The 23,375-nt window shown below is 36.2% G+C and overlaps 1 protein-coding gene across 6 annotated transcripts in view; it reads left to right on the top strand.

Moving 5' to 3' along the window:
- PDE7A (phosphodiesterase 7A) overlaps positions 1–23,375 on the top strand; it is a 78,203-nt gene that overhangs the window by 33,304 nt on the left and 21,524 nt on the right. For 2 of the 6 annotated variants that reach the window (XM_032676776.1, XM_032676992.1), the window contains exons 2-3: positions 9,128–9,188; positions 16,360–16,443. In XM_032676776.1, coding sequence (XP_032532667.1) covers positions 9,128–9,188; positions 16,360–16,443 — 145 coding nt within the window. Of the gene's footprint in view, positions 1–2,289; positions 2,399–9,127; positions 9,189–9,743; positions 9,802–15,830; positions 15,864–16,359; positions 16,444–23,375 lie in introns of those variants that run through there. The other 4 variants (XM_032676848.1, XM_032677045.1, XM_032677093.1 and 1 more) reach the window with 4 other exon arrangements.

Consider the following 23,375-nt stretch of genomic DNA (forward strand, 5'->3'; position numbering starts at 1 on the left):
AGCCATACTTAAAACAAATAATGCCGTAGTGGTGCTTAACAGATGGGCATATATTTTTATTTCAGTGTTCTGATATTAAGCTTACGTATGAGACAATAGTTTTAAGAAAACTTCCAGTAAGAGGAGGCTTCTTAATTAAACCATTTACTGTTAGAAGACAAAAGAGGAAAGGATGATTACTTTGTATAGCTGTGTTTTCTAAGGTAATATTGTGTTTCTGAAATTGATGGAAGAAAACCTTGCTCCATGCACCTAGGATAAGACACTCCAAGAACATCTTCATGTGTTTTGAGAGAGGAAAACGGAAGACTTGTCAGGGATGGAAAGTGGTGGTGAGGGAGAGAAGTGCTTGACCTTGCACAGAGTGTGAGGCTATTTATGTTAGAGTCTTATTTGGAGGAGAGTTCAGTCTTGAAGCAAATCACCTCATTGTCCCTGTTTATTGTGCCCATTTTTTTTTGTTTTCCAGAGTGCTTTTGGTATGTGCTAACCAGGCTGCTTCCAAAAGAAACTAAATCATTCCACTCCTTGCATGCACCAAACGTACTGTAGTCCATACTATGGTCATAGAGATTTGATCAGTTTTTGGGTCATTTTTTGGCAGCTTTGAACCCCTTGTGGTAGGGTCTGTTTCAGGAAGTTTGAGTAAATATGGCCTTGCAAAAAAATTTAAAACTCCTGGGTTTCATATCGTATAGGTGTAAAGATCTCAGCAGCCGCTGTGTTTTGATCTGCTCCAGTTGTGCCAAATTGCTAATGCAAATATAGCCTAATGCCATTTATTATGGGTTTGTTTTTTTAAAGTAACATCAGACTGGTGGTGATTAATTGTCAGGGTGTTTTAACCTTGTCAACTGTTTGGAGGTGGTAATGTTTTTAAATCTGTCTCTGTGACAGTTTGTGTTTTGGGTGGAACTTGACAGACCTTTAGATAAGTGCTGCATTCATTAAGAGAGGTACCAAAAGGTCCATTCTGAGTGTTATGGCCTATGATTTTGCTCTGACTGGTTTTCAGGGGCATGGGGTGGGGACAGAGCAGAAGATACGTGTTTGGAGTGTAATAGTGCTGTAGGAACAACTGGTGCTGAGACCATGATTATAGCTTGAAAGTCAGCATAAATATTGGGAATCATCAGGTAAAATAACAGAGCCTTATCCCAGTTACCGAATCTTCTCCTGCCTTCAGTAATCATCCACTGTGGTATGTGTCCCCTTTTCCTGTGGATGAGAGGAGATTAATTTCTCAGTGCTGAAGTTAGTGATCTGTGCTAACTTTTGTGTTTTCTGTGCATATTGGAATTTGCAATTGATCTTTTTGCAAAAAAAGTTATATGAAGAGCACAATCTTCATATAATTTTCCTTTCAGTTATTCAGCTTCATCCTTTTAAATGCCTCAGTGTTCCACACTGTTTTTTTCCACCTCTGTAGCTCCTTTTTTTCCAAACTATTTGGAATTCCTTTGTATTTCTGAAATGAAACATTTTTATCAGCTTACAATGACAAAAATTAAAATAAATCTCAAAGCTGCCCCAAGCATGTAGGACCACTTGGCTGCCTAATCAGTGATCTTGGAGGAAGTTGGTCTGTTTTCCAACCCTGGGAAGTTCTGGGAAGGCTGCAGTGAAGTTCAACCCTTGGAGCAATAAACCAAAGCCACATACCAGTTCAGGCATGAGTGTGAGTGGCAAGAAAGACAGTATGAAGGATGGCCTGTTTAGTGGACAAAAGAAGAGATTGGAGAATGATGATTGGTTTGAATGATTGCACATATTCAGTGCATTAACTTTCTTTCATTAACATTATTTATAGTAAGGGGCTGTAAAAGCAGTTTTGAAATATTTTTTTGAAGTGCAGTTCATAATAGTTCTCCAGGTGGCAGAGATAATAGGAGTTTGAGAATATCGGCTGTGGTGGAATCTGCTGGAAACAGGCTCTCGATAGCACTTGAAGGCAAGACAGTATCCTAAATTAACTCAGATGTTTTGACTACGGGAGTTTGATCCTGTTGTCTGGCACACTTTGCTGTATTAAAATGTGATAAAAGGGTGTAATTGTGGTTATATATTTCCTTTAGCGTTTCTGTGGGGTTTATTAAGGTTTTACTCTTTGCCATGCCGTCTGATTGTGAAACTTTCTTGTGGAGCCCAGCATTGGCAGCGAGGGGAGCGGGGCAGTGCTGCTGTCGCCGAGCACATTGCTGGGGCTGTCAGGTGACAGCTGCCGCCTGCCTTGTGCCTCCCTGCCCTGTCCTGCTGCTCGGGCTCCCAAACCTCGCACAGATTTGAGCACTGGCCGCCATCGGGAGGAGATTATGCTTCAGGAATCCGGGGTAATCCAATGGGAATTGCATTGATCTGGTGTTTAGCTCTGATCCTTATCAAATGGATTACTTCTAAGGTAGGCCTTTTTATTATTCTGTTTTGACTAACTGGGTTTATAAGTGGCCTGAGAGAAAACAAGTCATTAGGAACTTCACAAGTGCTTATTTTTCTTCTTTAAATCTAATCTGTTTTGGAAACACATAATTCGTCATTTAAGACTGTGTTTCCTGAGTGATCATACCTGATTTTGTAGCTCTTGACTTTGCCTTGAAGTGGGGAGAGTGTGTTTGTAGCAGTGCCAGTTGGGAGACAGGGGGAAAAGGATCTGAAATGGCTTCTGAATGGCAGGGGTTTGCTTACCTCTGATACTAAAGTATCTTCAGTTTTATAGCCCTTTAAAGGCTTTGTGAAAATAAGGAAAAACAATTTTAAACATAGTGAGAATAATACAAATTAAAGTATTTTGCTTCCTGGGCAGGATATCCTTTTTGTATTGTTGATTTTAGAGTTGTGGGAGTGGAAATACCAGTTTTGTTTGATTACATGAAATATGGACTACTTGGCTTACTTTGTAGCCTTTCCATTTTAGATCCTTGTGTTTTGAAAAATATGTGCTAATGTTAGACAGGATTAGGAGTTCCTACTCTCTCATTCTAAAGAACATAAGTATCCCCATAATGCATATTGTCCTAGTAAACATAGGTGAGATTGGTTCCTGGAGATGACACCAGGTTCTTCTTAGCATAGCTCACTGTCTAATCTGGAATTAATTCCAAAGGGGGAATAAATTTAAGTTAAGGATTGTGAAGAAGAGCTAGAATCATTGGAGAGAATGAGGAAAAAACTGAAAAAAAAATAAAAAAATCAGAGTTCATGCATTTATATGTAGATTTTTTTTTTTTATTGCTACACACTTCTAAAATTTTTGTACAATTAACAGGAGAATCTGAACGAGCACGAATTTGAATTTGTTGTAAAAACAGGCTTTGCCAGGCATCCATGCCTGTGCTTGTCAGTCCTTGCCTAGAACATGTTTCTAAGTTTACTAAAAGCAAAAACGGTCAGGCTTCGTTCCTGGCACTTTTGACAACTTTTGTCACATCAAGAAAAGGACCAGGATACCCAATGGATGTTCACTTGTGACTGAGGGCAGATTCTAAATGCCAGAGTGTTACAACCCATGTGCTAGCCTTGTACATCCACGTATTACTGAGGTATTGTCGAACTGCTGGTTTTCTGGAACTTGACATAAAAAGCCTGCTCAAGGATTATGTCTAATTCAGTTTGATCAAAGATTGCTTTAAAGTGGGGAAAAATAGGAATTCCAGTTAGCTGACACAATACAGTTAGTCATAAAAACCTCTGCTTTTTGTGGTTGTGTTTTTACATGTGCTAATGGTTGGGTTTTTTTAATGAATTAGTATTTTTGTATTCATCCAATTACCCTATTTTGCTGTCGCCTTTGTGTCCTCCTGCTATTCTGATTTAGTTTTTAAAGGCAATACCCCTGTGTGTTTCTGTCGTCACCTAAGTCAATCACTTATGCTTTTTTTTTGACTATACTTTCTGATCAATTGTCAAGCTTTTGTATATTTTTGTTAAGTCTTGAATTTTTTATGTTGATAAATCTTTGGGTGAATCTTATGATGCCACATGATAGACATCTACATTATATAAGAGAAAATATCTTACAGGTGCATGCTGGATGTATGTATCATTAACTTTTTGATAACTATAATCAAATGATAGCTAGATTTAAAAATGTTTACTGTCTGTCTTGGGAGGTGATCATGTGAAATAGCTTTATATGGAAGAAAATTATCACATTCAGATATTTGGAGGGAGTATGTGTTTCTTATTGCTTGTTAATATTGCCTTCCTGAAATTCAGCTATATTTTCTTATCACTGGTTTGATAAACTTTAAAAGTACTTCTTTGAACTCCAGTGAAATATTTAGGTACCAGTAGTAGGACCATTTTGCAGTGACTTACCTGAGTTCAGTGGCAGTTTAAGGGCTTTAATTGAACATTTTCCAATGCTTCAGTGAGTAAAAACTTGTTGGTGCCATGTGGAAAACTATGGCTTTATGTTAGCATGTAACTTTTAATTACTTGAAATAATTCTAAGAATTATCATACATGACAGTCTTGCTTTTGAAATCCAATGCTAGTTGGAGAAATAAGGTCTAGTTAGTTTGTAATTCTAGGAACTTCTAGTTGATAAACTTTCTTATGATCTTAAATAATTTTTAAGTGTGAATGTTTGAGGCAGCGTCACCAGTAAATCGCAATCACCATGATATAACAACTTCTCCAAACTTGTTCAGTTTGGAGAACTGGTAAGTTCCTCTTCTCCAAACTGATAGAGCGGTTGAGAACAATTCTCTGATAGCTGGGCAAAGAACTTGGACAGAAAAGCCAAGTAGGTAAAAACCCCTGCCTGGCTGTGTTACCCTCTGTCCTCTGTCTTTTCTTTCCCACCTTCTGAGTAAACAACAGTGTCACAAAATGGGGGTCGTGTTCACTATCAGAAAGCTCAGATGGTTCTTTCTCATGGGTAGTACTGAATTTTGAAGGCCAGCAGCTCTACCAGGTTTTGTTGCAGAATGAGACCAGCAGTTGTTTCACTTGACAGTCCAAAAGCTGGCTAGCTGACACTTGCCAAAATGAAGAGCCTGACTGTTCTGAACAAGTTTGGGAAGTCCATGTGATAAAACTGATACATCAATGGAAACGTTTCTGTTTGGCACAAACAGCAGCAGGTGCTCCGTTTCCAAGTGATACATGTATATGCTGTACTCCCTAGCATCACTGAAGCGGTTTCCCTTTGAAGATGTATCTGTGTGCTATTTTGGCACGTAGTTCCCATTGCATGGCCTTTAATAACTTCCTACACTCTATGAAAAGATGTTCAGAAAGATCTGACTTAAATCTAAATTCTGGTAGGTACTTGCTTTGCATATTTTTGCAGAGTCCTTGTATCATTATTATTCTTAAAGATTAGTGAATCTCCCACTTTAGTTTGAACTTCTTTCATTCACTTTCCACAAATATGTCACAAAAGAGAAGAAAAGTGAAAGCTTTTTTACTGTATTGCCTTTTGGAAGAATAAGTGACACTCTAATATGAAACTGAAGTTTAAGGTGAGGTTTTCAAAGTGGAAGTCCAGTATAAACAATTCTTTGCAGTCATCTTTCTGACATCCGTCTTCACTGCTGAAGCCAAACAGCCTGCCCAGTTCAGATGGCTGTGCTCATGTCTGTAAGGAGGGGAGCAGTTCAGAACCTCACCTAATCATTTGGGGAATTTGTTGAATCATTTGGAGTCCAGAAAACATTCCAACCAACCAAAGTTGTCCTTGTGCTTGAAAAGGGAACCTGCCTAACCACATTAGGATTGTCTTAACTTTGAACACTAGTAAGTCTGTCTGCCTGTTGGAATGATGCTTATTTGTTTGATGTTTGTACAGAGGATCAATATTGTTATTAACAGGTACAAAGCTTCAGGTAGACCAAAGAGGTAGCAGAGATTCAGAAATAAAATTTTATGCTAAATCAGTTAAAAATATTAACAATAACATGATATTTTGAAGTGCCAGAAGTCAGTCTTAGTCCATGAAGATTTTAGCCAATATTTCCCTAGGGTAATACAACGTTTACTATGGTCATCTCAGCTGTGTCAGTAAGGTACATTTTTAGCTTAGGTATAGTCTCCTTGTAAGTTTAAGGTTAAGTATAGTCTGGATGTAGGCTACAGAAAGTGGGCCTGTGATTAGCAATGAGGAGGGTGGCATTTTTGGTCATCAACAAGGGTAAAATCCTGGTAATTATATTGTTTGAACCGTAGACTGCTTTACAGTAACTTCAGTTCTTGAAGACACATTTGCCTTCTTGCTTATGAATTTGCCTCATGTCAGTTCACATCTCAGTAGAAGCTGATGCTTTAAATCTGGTCTTTCTGTTTGCTGGATTTAAATAGTGGCATCTGGGCAATGCATCTTAAAGAACAACACACAGGATAGATTAAATTACTTCTCTCTTTTTGGTCCTTTTTCCTTGCATTTTTCTAGAGTAGTGTAGGGTGCAATATAACAAATATATGGGCAGTTTTATTTGAAGTGGAAAAATAGGTGATACACTTCAACCTGCGGTAGATAGTCTGTTACCTGTTTGCAGCATAAGCTGACATAAAGCAATCCATTTCTGGGTGAGTGCAGTATTATTTAATTTACTTACCTATCACAAGTAGCTAAAAAACCTCTCTACCATTAGTTCCATCCTTTGTCTTTGACTGCCCCCCGTAGTGCTCCTAACTCACTTAATTGCCTGGTCTAAAGATAAGAGGTCTGACCATTCACCACCCACCCTTTTTCTGTTGGTAAAACTTGCTAATAAGTTTTTTCCTCTTATATATTTTATTTAACAAATTTCAGTGAATGAAATATCTTTAGGACCTCTATAGTTTTACAAAACTACCTGAAAATGTCCTACTATTTGGGAAGTATTACTAGCAAAGTTTACACAATAAATAGTCTCTTTTTTCCTTAGGAAATCAAACTTTGAAAGGTAATTTTAAAAGATTTGATTGTTCAAAGATTTCTGTGAGATCTTTCAAGGTCCTTGCCAAACAAAATCACTTGTCTATATAAGCAACTACTTTATGTTCTTAAAAATGTACTTTGTGTTTGATATCATGCATGGATGTACTATTTTATACTGCTTTATCTAGCAAAATATTTTAGATTTTAGACAACAAGTAATATTTTAGAATCAACGTATGAAAAGTGTTGATTTTTCAGTAAATTTTTGCATATTGTTTTCCTTCTTGGAGACTAATGCTCCAGTTGGGCATGGGTCTTGAAGCTGCATGTGTGCTTAGCTTTCTCCTGTATTAGGTTACAGAACTATACTGAACATGTCTAGAAATCTGTGATAGACAGGTGCAAATTGCAAGTTAGCACTAAATTACATCACTGATTGTGCCTAGTCAGTGATATGAAATGTTCCAGGCTGCTGAAAATGTATTCAACTGAGATTTGCTAAAACTCAAAGGTAGGTTATATGAAGAAATTTGAAAATGTTAGTGGGAAATCTGCACAATTTTCTGGCTGATGAGTTGCATTTCTGCCTTTCCTATTAGGACAGGCACACTGCTTTGAGAAATGCTGTACAAACATACTTTGAAAAATTATTTGCATAGTTTGTGATCCTCCAAGGAAATACAGAACAAAAGCTGAGACAACAAAAAAGTACTGTGTAGTTCTTTGTTGTAGTCTTTACAACAGCTATTATCATTGGACCCCATTTGGAGTTAGGTCTTGTGTAACTAAGGAGTTTGGAGTCTTAGCACATCATTTGTACAAATCACTGTGACAGAGGTTATTTATCTCTAGTCTTTCTTTGTGATCATTCAGTTTGTTCTGATAGATAAATGCACCTAAGTAGTTCTATCTTTTCCCCCTTCCAAGAAATTTTTCTTTATTTCATCTTCTTTCTTTTACAATTATTTTCAATAACCAATATCTGGTTTTTCCTCTCCTGTTTCGTAACATGATTTGGTTTCTTGTCTTTTGAGCTTGCACATTTTCAGGCTGTTGTGTGTCCCTGGTATAGCATTGCTCCTGCTGCAGTGATGAAAAAATGGGTGGTTGTGTTCACCGCCAGGCTGGCTTTTATGTGAAGTTCTCAGAGGGGTTTGATGACTCTTCACAGCACTGAGGACTTCATTGTCCTCAGTGTAAGAAAGAAGTGTAGTGGACAGGGGAAGGTCATAGGAGTTTCTAATGTGCACCACTCCCCCGCCTCTCCCCCCAAAATCTTATTTCTTTAAATAACAACCTGATTGTGAAAGTGATCCTCTAATCCCAGGGTTAAGAAGTAACATTAATGAAGGCCCTAGGAAGTGGCAGAAGATGGTTGAAGCACAGTAAAGGCAGGATGCTGGATTAAGTAAAGGCTGGGTGCTAGGTCAAGCCAAGCTTTGAAGACTATGTGGTGCCACTGTTGTGTAGCAATGAGAAAATTTCTCCAGTTTTTAGCTGTGAGAGGACCACTTCACCACCACCTGTGAGACTGCCCAGATTATAACTATCCCATTAGCTGAATAGGTATGAAACACATGTCTTGTGTAGGTAAGAAATACAGCTTATGTGGGAGTATCTCGATGTTGTGCATGGATAACTTGATGACTCTTTTAGACTTTTATCATGAAATATGAAATAATACTTGCTTGTTTTCTCTGAAATATCTTTATGTATTCTTGCTTCAGTGGTACCTTGATTTGCCTACAGAAAGCAGTGTGGCAGCCTAGGACTGCAGTTATGGTGTCATTTGATTTCTTTTACTTCTTTTAAAACTACTTTTACATTTGAAAGATGAAAATAGCCCATAGGCAAAAGTAAATAGATAAACCAGGAGCTGCAAGTATTTTTTTCAAGTATGACGCTCTAGAAGGCTGTGAGAAGCATTTTTTTGTGTCTGTGTAATCTTGTTCTGTGTCTTTTTTTTTTATTGTGAGGAATGATTGAGGAACATCTGAAAAGAAATTTGTGAGGGTATTTTTTTTCCAACACTTTGGTCCTGTTTTTCATAATCTTTTCACTACCAGTTCTTGTCCTTCCTTTGTCCCTACTTAAATCAAAATTAGTAGACATATATGTATTTGAAAGATGCGTTTTTCATGAAAGATGCAAGATTTCTAAAATTAATTTTGAGAGTTAAATTGGAAATGGTCAACTAATATTTTCACTTCAATTTGAAAATTATTGATTTCTAACTTACATAAAATATGCTTTCTCCTTTTGCAGAGACGTGGAGCAATTTCCTATGACAGCTCGGATCAGACTGCGTTGTACATTCGTATGCTAGGTAAGCATACCAGTTTCTGTATTGCAAAGTTCTAATATTTATAATTGATTTAAATAATAACTTTTAAATATTTGTGTTGAATTTATAAACTTATCATTCTCTTTCTCCTGGATAACATTTTGGTTAGATTCTTTAGAAGAGTTTGGGTTCTTTTGTGTTGACTTGGGTTTTTTGGTTGTTGGATTTTTTTGTTTTTCTTTTTTCCTGAGTTAATTATTGTGTTGGATGTCTTACTCCTATATTAAAAAAAAAACAAAAACAAAAACAACCACAAAACAAACAAAACCAAAGAAAAGTTCTTGTAATTAACCTAAAGTGCTTGGTAGAAGTTAAGTTTTCTAAGTGACTCATGAATGACCTTTATTTCTGTGATGAATTTACCACCTCTGCATGGTATCCTTCTGGTTAAAACTGTAGCTTAGGGAACATTTGTGTGAGAGTTACCACGCACTCTTAAAAACTTCAGTATGGAGAATATGAAGTGCTCAAGGTGTTCTTAAAATAATGATATGATTTTAAGCAATATTTTTCTCATTAATCCTAGGAGGTGACTTGAGAAGGAGAGGATACATGACAGGGCCAGGAGTTCAGTCAACCTATGAATGTTTTCAGAGTAGGAACTAGAGAAAGACTAAAGCTGAATTCAAATGAAAGCATACTACTGGGAGGGGAAGACACCCAAGGGGAGACCCTCTGTGATACTGAGTGCACAGAAGGAGTTGAGGTCACTTGTTGAGAGGAGAAAGATGCAAAGCTCTCGCAGTTCTGGCTGCCAGATTCGGTACTTCCCGCACCTCTTCTGGAGGCTGCTGGTGGTGCAGATGGTCTGGGGACTGTGTATGTGCTCTAAGTCTGTTTCACTGCAAAATGATGCCACTTAATTTAAAGCCATCTTGAGCTATGATTTTGTGTTGAAATGGACTATGAATGTGTTTGCATGATGTCTCTCGCAGCTCAATGAACAACAGCTAGTGATTACTAATTCTTAACCATCTCCAGCTCAGTCAGCCATAACGTGTCTTTTTATGCCCTGATTCTTTTCAGTTTGGTTGTATATTGTATGTGTTAAAGACCCCAGAAATTCATAACTGCATTGTCTATGAATTTAGAGTTGTAAGCTATATACATGTGTACACATGTGTGTATATTAATTCATAGTCTTAACTTACATATGTGGGCATATACCTGCATATTTACATAAAAATCCAATTTTGACTTAGCGTCTTCACATTTTTGTTTTTCAATTATTTTGGTTTTTTTATATTTGTGAGGTTGTTAATACTACAGCAGTGACTGTCTACTGAAGGATTTTTGATCAGAGAATTTAATTACTTTGGAGATCTGTTAAGAGGAGGACAGAAGAAGCTGACTTCTAAATGTTTACTGAAACAGCTGCTGGGGTTTTTTTTGTTGTTGTTGTTGTAAGTAGTTTTATTTTGCTTTCAAAACTTAAAATGAAGTAGTTAGGCCCATCATTTCTGCAGAAGGATATGTGATAATGCTCAAGTAATTTTAGAGGAAAGCAAAGCATGACTTCCTGTAGTTCTTGGTATATTTTCCTGAACTGAGGGAAAAATCTCATTTGTCTGGAAAATCTTTAATTATTCTCATAGGCAGAACTGGAAAATAATCAGAATATGGTGCTGAGAAAATTAAATTTTCACTTGTTCTCTCATTGGAATTAATTATTACACTATGTGATTGGTGCTTGTTATGAATAGCATAAGTCTTGCTTGCTGGCATAACTCATTCGCGCTGTTCTAACTTGGGTGGGGGGAGGAGGGTACCAAAAAGCAAAGAAAAAATTGCTCGCTGGATGTTTTAATCAGTATGATAAATTTGTAGTATTTTCTCCCTTATTAGGGATCACTTGGTTCTCCCAAATGTTATGTACACTGTACTGTACAAGGTAGCAACTATTTACATGTATAGTACTTTTATAAGTGTAAATGGACTGTAAAAAAGACCAGCCTGAAAGCTGAACAGTTGGTTGCATCAGTATGTAGAAACATTCATATCAGAGTAGATTCAAGAGTTAATATATTCCATTAGAATTTTTTGCAAGAAATGTGAAGCATTGCATTTCCTACAGCATTGTGATGAAGTTTTGTTTTTGTTTTATTTATCATAGTACATTTTAGTGGAGTGAGCTGTAAGGAATCCTCAGCTGTAACTTAATGGGAAGTTAGGTACAGTCATGAGAGGTTTTGCCTTTTACTTTCTTGGGTTTTATTCCATATAGGGTATACCTACTAGTAAAATGTACCTTGATAAGATGTTTATTTTAGCAGACCAAAAATATAAAGCCAAGAGGATCTAGGATACCTCTCTCTTCCTCTGTTTAGGTGTGCTGGCTGTAAAGTTGCTTCATTTGATGTTTTTAAGCTGTTCCAATGGGAATCCAATGGAAATTAATTTACACCAAGTAAATTGGAATTCCTGTGCTATAGCAGTGTTGCCAGGTTCCACTTAAAAGATCAAATTTTAGGGCTACACAAAATGAACAAATAACTGCTAACTGTCTTCATCAGTGTGTCAGTATAAACAAACAGGGTTGACTGTAATGACTCATCTGTCATACCCCATTCCCAAAATATACACTAAGCCACTCCCGAGTGGCTTATTTACTAATTTAAAATATAGATACAGATGCAGCATTGTAGAATTTTTCTTCTAAGACCTTGGAAAGGCTAATACATCTGCATCACCTCAGCTACTATACCCCTCAGCTACTTTTCTCAGCAACTATGAGGAATTCTCAAAATATCTTTTAAGTGCTTCTGTGTAATCTTGATACTTCCTTGATTTTTTTTCTCTTATTCGCTTTTCTGGTTTCTTTTTCTTGCTGTTTTCTATTGCCTGAAAGTTTTGCTGCTGTGCTTGGAGTAGAAAGTGTGGGGCACTGACTGCTTATATTGGTGAGTGTGCACCTCTCAACTAAAACTGGAGCATTTTATGCTCCTTTAGAGGGGTTTTACTCTCCTTTAGAGACGTTGGAGGAAAGCTACTGTGTGATGCACGCTCTTCTCCTGTAGCAGTTATGTCGTATTCAGTTTGCTTTAATTCTGGCATATTCAGCTGACCTATCATCTGTTTCTTCAACAAATTTAATAGGAACTTTATTCTGTGAAGCTAGTAATTCTGTCTGGAAATCCTGCTCTTCAGAACTTCATGGCTTTGACTTGGGTGCTTTACCTTGAGGTGGCTGTCGTAATTTCTGCTCCCAGCTGTCCTCCGTGATCTCTGAGGTTTCTGCCCCTGCTCCAAAGGCCTCAGCTCCCCGAGCAGCTGCTGCATTGTTACTGTGCCACGCTGGAGCGTTAGGGTAGAACGAAGTATGTGCTGTGTAACCCTAACGCACAGGGGTGTCAGCTGTGGCATTTCAGCTGCCTCGTAAGTATCAGAGCTGTCCTTGCCCTGTAAGCAGGAATCTGAGAGAGGGGCAGGAACTAAGCAATCTCTTTCAAGGTAAGTCTTGTTACAGCCCTGATTCCTTTTCTGTTTTCAGTTGTAGCTGCAAACCTCCCACTTAGATTCATTCTTCCATGATTTATTTAGTCTTCAATTGAGTTTCTGCCTGTATGACCTTTGTCTTAAAAATGCAAGCAATCCTGATCATGTAGAACTGTTCTGGAAAAAAATGTAGCTGAATACTCGGCCATCAGATATTTTGTCATTTTTGTACACAAAATCAGGTTTTGAAAGGAAGGCTTCACACTTTTAAATCTTCTTGATTCTTTGGAATCACAGAAACTCTCAAAGAGGGGAAAAAAATTGTTCCTGGAAGTCCGCTGTCATTAAGGTGCTGGACTTGAATGTGTTCCCTTAAGGTAACAGAGGAGTCTTTTCAGAGTGGCTAAAAGTGGCCAAAGAAGGGACACTTAAGATAAAAGCAGTCTGTCAGGTTGCTATCACTTCTGTACTCCCCCCAAGGAAATATACCTGTGAGCAGACTGTGTTATCTCATTGTTTAAAAAGATTTTGTAACTGTTTTGGTATACTTGTAAAGGTCTAAATAAATGAAAATTATTCAAAAATTCTTTTGGTTTAGGTGTTGAATTCAAATTGTCTTTCAACTACCGTACCAATGATTGGCTCTGAGGCTGGACATCTGTTGCTGTTTGTAGGAGTTATGTAACAGTGTCCTTTTGTCTGATAAAAGTGATCTTAAATTCGAGATGTCTTGTGCCTTTTGTTAAAGTTACCTATGAAGATAAACATGTCTCTTCCTTAAAATTAAATTCTGCATAATTTGAGTGACAGGGTTACAAAACACTTGCACGGAATTTCCCAAGCAAATCGATGCAAATACATTATGTTGTGTGAAAGCACAAGAATTTGGGGTCTATTAATCTTTGCAGTTTACAGTAACTGAACAGTGAATGTATAATGATGGTCCAGTGTTCCTGGATGTTTTGGGACTAACTATACCTATGCAGTAGAAATCAGTTTCACTGTGCTAATGGCACATAATTTCATGACATGTAGCCAGTTAGATGCTATTCCTTCTTCTGCTTCCATATACTTAGAAACTTCAGATGGAAAAATGCTATCATCAAAATCTGCTTGTACCAGTATTTTTCAAGCACATTTGTTGTCTGAAATCTTCAAAAATGCAGCAGTCCTGTACAATGGTAATGGAGACTGCTTTTCTGCCTTTGCTTTGGTGCGATAGAATTTTCTACTTTGCTTGCTGTAATACATTCCAGTCCTGTAGAAGTGATATATTTTTCCAGAATTAATACAATTGTGTTTTAAATAATTAATCCATTGTTGAAATCTTCATTTAAAAAAAAATATCCTCTTCTACCATGATTAAGGAGAGAGAATTTTGTTTAACAACTATTTAATGAAAATATTTTGCTTTCCTTGCTGGGAATTTCTCATTTCTTATGTAGGCAACTAAATACACTCATTTTAGCTGTATCTTATTACAGTTGCCTTTTTGTTACTTTGTGATGTGCATTTATAATATATAATTTCTTCTTTTGGCTAAATATTCCTGTAAATAGATGTTCTGGTAATTCCTGTTAAAAGCAATGTAGTTAGTTGCACTTCTGCATTTCACTTGTAGACAGTTTTTCATGTTTTCCTAGTCGAAATCCTCAACACTGCAGGCATTTCAAGGGTAACAGGGATACTTATTCTGTCCATACTGTTAGGCAAGGTACTAGTAAATAAAAAAGAACAAAGCAGAGAGAAATTTTCTGGACATCATTTATCAGGTGAATCTGCTTGTTTTTTTGTTTGCAGAATTCCATGTTGGTCTTCAGGTATTTTTCTGTGAACTTTTCCTATTCTTGATACTTAAAACAAGTAAATTGTTTGCCAAAACCTAGTTGTACATTGACTGAAACTATTTGTTGATTTATGTTGTGGTTTGTAAATTTTGAAAGTAAAGAACTGCCTTGAAAACTAAATATAATTCACAAAATCTATATCACATTTTCTGTAAAAAAATAGCTCAACTAAAAAAGTCTTTTTTCTTTTAATTCAGCTGGTGAACTCATTCACGCAGCTGTAGCTATGCCTGATTACCCAGATAAATATGAGTGAAAGGTAATGAAAGTTGAATTTGCCTCCATGTAAACTGATATTTTCATACACAGCTACTAATGCATTCGCCTCCTCTCTTCCAAAGTTTCCTCTCTTTTTCCTATTCTTTAATTTATTTTGTAAATAAAATTCACCAGATGCTTTTGCCTAACAGAAGACTTCTACAATCTGCTGCCTCTGTATTGCCGGGAAGGAGACAAGTCTCTTGCACTCTGTTCAAATGAATGCTTGAAGCATTTTTAAGTAATATATTGTCAGGTTACTTTCCCTTGCAGCTCATTTAAGGTTTTCAGTTTCAAAAAATAAAAGGGCTAATTACTGAAAGGCACATGTATTTAGTATGTTTTTACTGTTATACAAATTTTACACCCAGTATTTGGGGAGCCCTGGACCTACTTACCTTTTTGTGATCCTTCCAGCATGGTTCACAAGATAACATTCATGTCAAGTGTATCACTATAGGTATGTCAGTGTTTATAGATATGTATCTCTACAAAGATGCCTGTTGAGCATTAAAAGCTTAAGTCAGTATCTTTAGCTGTTTTCTGACAAGTTGCCTGCTTCAGCATTACAGATTAGCTGGTTGGAAAAGAAAAGAAGGGAAAAATACTTTCAAGGCGTCTATTACTTGCTGGAAATTAAATAGCTAGATTTTTATTTTGTTTTTATAAACTCAGTCATAGTTGCTTTTGTTAATTACTTACTTTGGATTCATATAAAAAGCGCTGTGTTTGAGGTGAGGAGAATACTACACTTGAAGGATTTTCATAATTAGAAACCAGAACATTTGCACATCTTCAATTTAACTTTTTGTTAGGATTTGAGGAGGGAAACACTATTGCATTTGATCCTCAAAGATTTGTCCAAATTGGTAATTGCAAAAGGATTTTAAGTGGAAGCTTTTAATCTAAGTGAACTACTTATATTAATGGATACAAGTACCTAATGAAAGAATACTGATCAGCTTTCAGTTGGTAAAATGGATAAGTAGAAATCAACTAGCATGCTAAAAGATTCAGGTTGAAGCTAATTACAGTGCAAAATAGTTTGATAAAATTTTAATACTGAGTTTTGGTATTTTAATAGGCTCTTGTGTAATATTCAAACAGCTGAGCACAAGTAAGTAAATGCTAGTGGGACAATATTCTATTATGTAAAATAAAACCATATTTTAACTAGCTTATTTGCTAAAAGCTACCATTTCTAGAAGTTGAATCTTTTTTGTATTTTATAAAATGTTATCGTTTTATGTGTGTTACTGAGGAACAAATCAACTTTTAAATGTTTGTGTTTTCTGTCATATTAAGGTGCATTTTTACCATACTGGTGTAGCAAGCTCTTCCTAATTTCATCTGAATGCTTATCACATGCTTCTGGCAACGTATGCTTAGGCAGGAGAGATTTTGACGAGAAAGCATGTGATTGCATGTTTAACAAGTCTTCAAACTTTGTTTTGAATTCCACCTTTAAAACAAAAAGCATTGAAGTAGGCCTATTGTTTGAATTACTCTCCTCCATTAAGTACATGAATCTTTACCCCTCCAGGCTATGTTCATTTGCATTTTATCTCTGCCACTCTTCCACACTTTTATTTCACTCTTGACCCTGTTTCTAGGAGATGTGCGAGTAAGAAGTCGGGCAGGATTTGAAACAGAGAGAAGAGGTTCTCATCCATACATTGATTTCCGTATTTTTCACTGTAAGTATTTAAAAGCAGATAAATTACAAATACACAAAGGCTTCCATCAATTTTAACTACTGAGCCTCTAAAAGATAGCAGCATTTATAGCAAGACCATTTTTTATACTTAGGAAAATCCTTCATGCTAGCTCATTACCAAAAATAGAAGAGGACAATCCTCACTGCTAAATTTTTGTTTCTAAAAATTTAGTTTAAACTCATTGAATTTAAACCTGAATCCCTATGGAAATGAAGACTGTCTTATATCCAGCTACTGGTGTGTGTGCTCACTTGACAGACACAATCAGTTGAGGAGAATAATTTCCTGCTTTTATGCAGCAGCAGAAAGGCACTTTCTAGGATGGTGCTTGAATAGACTTACAGTAGATACCAATGTGCTTTGACCTCATCATAATCAATTAACATTACATCTACTCAAACAGGTGGCTAGGACTTAAATTTTTGGACAAATACAAATCTTTAAGTGTTACAGGAAAACAGCAGACTAAATTTTTTTGATTATGTGTTTTAGGAATCATTTTTTCTCAGAAGTGTTGCAAGAATAATATTTTTGTAGAGAAAAAAGTTAAATTATCTATCTGTGTTGTTATAACTAAATTTGTCAGTAGTTGTTGTAACATGAAGTTTCAATAACCACCAAACCAATATGCAGGGAAAGTGCAGAGGATTTAAGTCTTAAATTATGTCAATATTGAATGTATTAAGTGTCATAAAGTATCTATACCAACACTGAATCAGCACAGTTCCAAGCATTCTGAATACAATGGAGAGATTTAGAAAAGGTGATTTCATGAGAACAAGTGTGGTTGTTGTAATTACCTTGTTAATAGAAATGAGTGGCAGAAACTGGTCTTACGCTCTGATCGTAACTGAAGTTACTCTTTTAAAAAAGTAGATCACATTTAAAACTCTTAAACTCTTAGTTTCATTCAAAAGTTTCATAACAATAGGTGAGAAAACAAAGTTTGAAGAGTGTGCTATATTGATTTTTTCCAACAAAGAGGATAAGAATTTCATCTCAAGTCCTGATTGAGTATAATAAATTCTCTAGAAATAGCATGCAATTTATGAAGTTCATAACTATGTCTTTTTGTGTATGTATATATATGTGGCATTTCATGCTGATAGGGGAAAATACTAACAGAGTAGTAAAAGAACTACCAGTTAAAAGGCAGTCAATGTATGATATTATTGCTGTTGTCAAATTAACTATTTTCTGTGGTCCTCATCACACTTTTCTTTTCATCCTGATGATTGTGCATCAGGCAGATCATGACTAATCAGGAAGAGGATTTTCACACCCTTTCTTCTTGCCCCTACTTGTTCAGGCATAGGCACCAGCTTTTAGCAACATCACCTGTGGTGTCTGATGACAGCAAAGAATGTTGCTAGGAGGCCCAAAAAATTCTTTGGCTATAGCTTCCCTCTCGTCAACTGCTGTGGCAGTTTTCAGAATTGCCGTATTGTAGTCATACTTTTTGCACTTCAGGACTGTAGCCTGTTGCAGGGTTGCTCTTCGACTTCAGGCTCCTGCTGTATTGTGGAGTTTCTTTCAAAGTCAGTAAGGAATTCAGAGCCATCTCTCACCGTATCACTAGGTTATCAATTAATGTAAATGTGGGATTTTATTAATCAGTAAAATATTTTTTTTTCTCTGCAATGCTAATTGAGTCCTGATCAATGTTTCCTTAATTGTTTTAAGCAAAAGAAATTTAGTATGATACTATGAGACTGCAAGTAGAGAGAAGTTCTGGGAATCAGACTTGACCTAATTTTTAGGGTATTGTCCCTGCCCTCTCCCGGTAACTCCAGAAGGATTTGATTTTGCCACATTGAGCTACATGACTGAAAAATGTTCACCCTTACGAGCAATAGCATGTGAGAGGAGCCAGCCAGCTCTTCTTTCCTTGAGGCAAAGACTGAACTGAAAAGGGTCTCTTCTGGAGCCAAAGCAAACTAAACCATCTGAATGCTCGCCTTTTTTTTTTCCCTCCCCACCACAGCTGTATCCAAACATCAGTAATGCATGGATACGCTTCCTTCATCATGTTTGTATAGTTTCAGTGTAACTTTCTTCTACCATCCAGTAACTTTATTGTGTGGTACTAAATATTTTGCAAAGATCATGGCTTACCTGTTTTGCAGATGTTGTATATACTGGCTGTCAGTCACAGTGTGGAAGCATTATTGCTGTTTTGTATTTTTCTTAGCTAATTTTTGTTGTTCAGCATTTTTTTTTTTGTGTCAATGATGTTTTTAGAAGAAGTTGAACATCTTTCAGGAGGTCTAGCTAATAATCTGCTGGCCAGTTCTCTTTTCCTATATTTTATTAGTAGGCTCTTAACCCCATATTTTATTGGTAGGTTTGAAGACTACTGAATTTTAAATGCTTTATTTTATTTTCAGGAAGCTACTGTTGTGTGCATTTGTTTTAAATAGTCACTTCTGTTTCATTACACTATTTTAACTTGCAACTTCATCTAGTGTTGCTTAAGGAAAATTTTTAGCACTTACTTATTAAGACCACTTCTGTATCTTCTTAAGCATTATAAGCTCAGCCTCTGTATCCTCATCCCATAGCTCTGTAATTGGCACATGAATATGCAAGTTTTTAACTTGACTAGAAGTATTCTCAACGGTAACCTTTTTCTAGGAAATTCAATTTAAGGAAAGATTGTTGAAAAAATATCTTTATTGTTATTGTTAGAGATGGTGGTATGGGAATCATCTGAGAATTCTTAAATTCAGGATTTGACTGGTGATCAACCTAAGTTTGTTGGGTGGTAATTTTCCTTCTGTATTACATGTTGTTCAAGAAGTCACCTTTTTATAGGTAATTGCAGGAACTAGCCAGGAGGAGTAGCTTAATTAACAAATTTTTGTTTGAATGAGACTGCTTCCTGATGAGTGGGGAAAGATAGGACTGTATTCCTTGGTTGGTTTGCAATTGTTGAATGTTGATTCATCAATTAGTAGCTTTTCTGTTACTGTGGTCTGTTGATTATGCCTGTGTAGGACCATGGGCATAAACTCAGAAAGCAACTAAAAGCCACTGTTTCTGGAAAGGAGAGCAGGCACACAACTTTCTTCCTCTGAAGTAAGTTTTGACCTTAAATATAATGGTTGTTGAATGGATGTATATAAATCACAGTCACACATTAAAATGCCTGCACTGTAATGTTTTATTGACTTGACTATGGAACTTTTCACTTCATGTGTAACAGGGAGGAAGTTTTGCAATTCACTGTGACAATGCAGCATGTACTGTTTGGTTTTCAGGGAAGTTATTGAAAAAGTGATTTCAGTAGTGTTAACCACTCTTGCTGTCTGCTGGTTTACAGATAGGCTACAGTTAACATGATTACTTAAAATTTTTTTTTCACATTACTTGAGACATCACAGACAATAATTCAATCTGCAGCGTTGGCAGAATATGTTGATAAAAGCTAATGCAAAACAGAATCTTTGGTAGAAGAATTGATAAGTGACAGTATAAAAATATTCCCTTTTTCAAAAATAGTAAACCAGCAATAAATTTTTAGGTTTTGTTTTCTTGCTATTGAGAGGTTGTCAGTAATGTCTATTTTTTTTATATACGTGTGTCTGTGTATATATATACACACACTTACAAATACACTTAAGTAACTTTGAATATGTTTGTGAGGAGTTTCTAGCGTGCACAAACAGGAGTATATAATGTGCCCCAATCACTCACTATTTCACCTGAAAAAAAATACCAACCAGTGCTCATTTGTGTATACAGTATGTTATACTGAGGAAGTGAAGCCAAAAGGAATAAAGCTCAAGTGAATAATTAAGATAACAGAAAAAATATTGGGAAGTGCCTTATGCAGATACAACCTAAATTAATGCTTTTAAGCTTCCTTTTTAGGAAAGGGTTGTTGGATATAGTCAGAAGAAATAGATAAAAACCCAAATATTTTTGGGTTTGTGGAGAGAAAACATTTTTTTCTTTGTGCTTTTCCTGTTTTGCCTGACCCTAAATAAGTAAGACCTTGTCAAAAGGTTTTTAGAATTCTCTTGGGCCACTCTCATCTGAGCATCCTTCTGTGGGGAGATAGTGATGTTGCCAACACATGGGGATCTATTTTGTGTTTTCTAGAAAAGGGAATATGACACATATGTGAGTTAAAATATCTTGGAAAGAAGAAAGGGGTTTTTGAGTTATTCAGTATGTGTCTGTATGGCTCAATTTTGAAGCAGATAGATGTTAGCATATGGTATAGTGCTTCACATAGGAGAGAAAATAACATGATTTGAACTTAAGACTTCATTGAGACTTAGACAGTTCTCTTCAGTTGTATATGAAGCCTTTTTAGTGGGAAAAGAAAGGGAGACTGTTATAGGTAATGGATAAATCTAGTTTTCTTTCTTGAGAAGGCAAACACTTGAAATTCATGAGTTTATTATACAACCTTCAGACGGTTTACTTGGAAATCATAGTTCATGTAACATATTATATGCTACTCTGAGATCTGACAAAGATGTCAGCATCTACTGTTTGCCATGGTGTTTTTAACTTTTCAGTTTTTTGCTCACAAATTGTTGGAAAAGGTTTATCTTATGCAGTGAATTTAGATTCCCCTTGGCTGAGAGGCCAGAAGTCAAAGAAGAGAGAGGAGTGCAAATCCAGATTGATTGCTTTAAACAATTTGTAAAATCCTTGTGTAACAGCAGCGGGTCCTGCTTTTGATGATATCATCTAGAGATTGAGATAGAATGAGCCTGGTCCAGGTGAATTTGAATGCCCTTTTTAGTTTTAAGAAAACAGAGGAATTACCAAGCTGAATGTGGTTAGAAGTAATTGTCTTGTTCAACAGTCTGCTGTGAAGAAGGGTGAGTTTCACAATCAGTAAAGTCATGCGAGAAGATTTCTGTGTGGTAATAGGTTGAATGAATTTGTTTCCCTATGAAAAAACCAGCACTGAGAAGTAAAAAGCTTGTACTCAAGAGATTTCTTCAAAAGCTGCCTTTCTGTGAAGGATGGGATTCTGAAATGGTCTTCTAATTATTCACAATCCAGATTATTCAAATATATTGTTTTCCTCAATATGAGCAAAATTTTGACTTGAGTTTAGTGTGGAGAATGCAGTCCCACAAGGGGAAATCACAGACAATGCTCTAAATACAACCTTAGCCAAACGAAAACAGTGAAGATAAACTTGAAGTGAAAAGTGAGCTTGAAGTGAGCTTAGTTAAGGAAGATTTTGGGATAAAAGCTCCCAACTGAGAATACAGGACAGGTTTATTTTTTTTCTTTGCTGTCCTAGACTGTTGTTTCACCTACAGTTTCTTCTTTGCAAGTTTCTGTAAAACATCGTTTGTGCCCTGGAGTCTTGCACAGATACAGACCACTCTGTGTTTTATTGCTGAAGTAAGTTTGACCTTAGAAGAAGACAGAGACACATTCTGGTTTCTTTTTTTTTTTTTTTTTAATGCTGGATAATTTGACGGAAAGTATGTGAGAATTCTTTTGTTTTCATGTCTGCTCCCAATTTGACTTTTGTATTCGCAGTCATACAGACTGGTAAAGGAAATTCTTTTTCTGTTAACCATGATGTGTTACTTTCAAATTATTCTTTCATTTCTGGTGGTGGAAAATAGCTAAAAAGTATTACTTGGGGATTCTGACTGTCCATTATTGTAGAACTGAAGATTTCTAGGACACTGAAGATAGGTGGGTTTTTTTATAAGACATCAAGAAAATTATTTGGTGATGGTTTGGAATATATTATCCTTTTGGGAAAGTAGTGGAACCATTATTGTGTCATATACTTGTCCTTCAGGAGCATCAGTATCTCGATTAACACAGCATAACCCATTTTGTAAGGGCTTTATTTGTGTTCTGATGACATTCCTCTAAATGTTTTGCTTCAGTGAAGTTCATTGGTTTGCACTATGCTGTTGTGAGCTGCAGATTTGCCTTGCCCAGTGGGTGGGTTCAGGTTTAAAAAAAAGTACACAATTGCAGGATTGCTGGGGTTATGATTCAGTAGATTGGTATGGAAAGATTATGCCTTGTATATAGTTTCCTAGTCCTGAGATTATTGCATAATATTACTCATTCCAGCAGAGGAATGGCATTGTATAATTTACTTAATTTTGTATCTTTCCTGAGGTGTTTACAGAAATATTAAGATCAGCCAAAATTCAAGAGAGATAAATTAGTAAAATCCTGTAGATATCTTTTCACAGTGTTTTCTTTACACTTTTTCTGCTGTGCATTGGCTTACAGTGCCATTGGAGAATTGGCACTTATTTCATACTGAAGTAGTCTAGTCTCTGCACTCTGAATAATTTCTCTCAAATTAGCTCTGCTTTGAGCAGAGAATTGGACTAAAGGACTTTGGTCTCTTCTGGCCCTTCCCACCTAAATTATTCTACGGTTCTGTGGCTCTATATTTTGCTAAAGCAAAAAGTATTTCATTCTGTAAGGTCCTTCAGGAAAGATGTTATCTTTGGTAGTGGTGATGTTTAGCAGTTCTTTCTGCCTCCATCGGGGAAGATTTGTTGAAAGCCACTGTAGTTTTTAATATAATTTTGGTATTACCAGAGTTTCTTGAGACTTAGCAATTTTTTCTGAATCCCCTGAGTCAGAAGACACTTGCAAAGCCATGTTTGTTTCATTGGTCCTTAACCTGCATAAGGATTTAGCATATTTTCCATTGGTCATTACTATTTGGAAAAGAAATGTATGAATGTTTGTATAAGTAGATATATACTAAAACCAAAACAGTCTGGCTTAATTTTTTTCATTTAAGCAAGAAGATAGGATGTAGTGCCTTACAGTGATGCTGAGCAGGGGTTCATAGTGCTTATAAGGAAAACAAGAAGTATAATAAGGTAATTTAGACCCCAATAGTCTTTCTAGGTAACTTCAAAATCCTTGCTGAAATTGTATCTTCCAAA

The sequence above is a fragment of the Chiroxiphia lanceolata genome, chromosome 1, assembly GCF_009829145.1.
Source record: "Chiroxiphia lanceolata isolate bChiLan1 chromosome 1, bChiLan1.pri, whole genome shotgun sequence".
Taxonomy (NCBI): domain Eukaryota; kingdom Metazoa; phylum Chordata; class Aves; order Passeriformes; family Pipridae; genus Chiroxiphia; species Chiroxiphia lanceolata.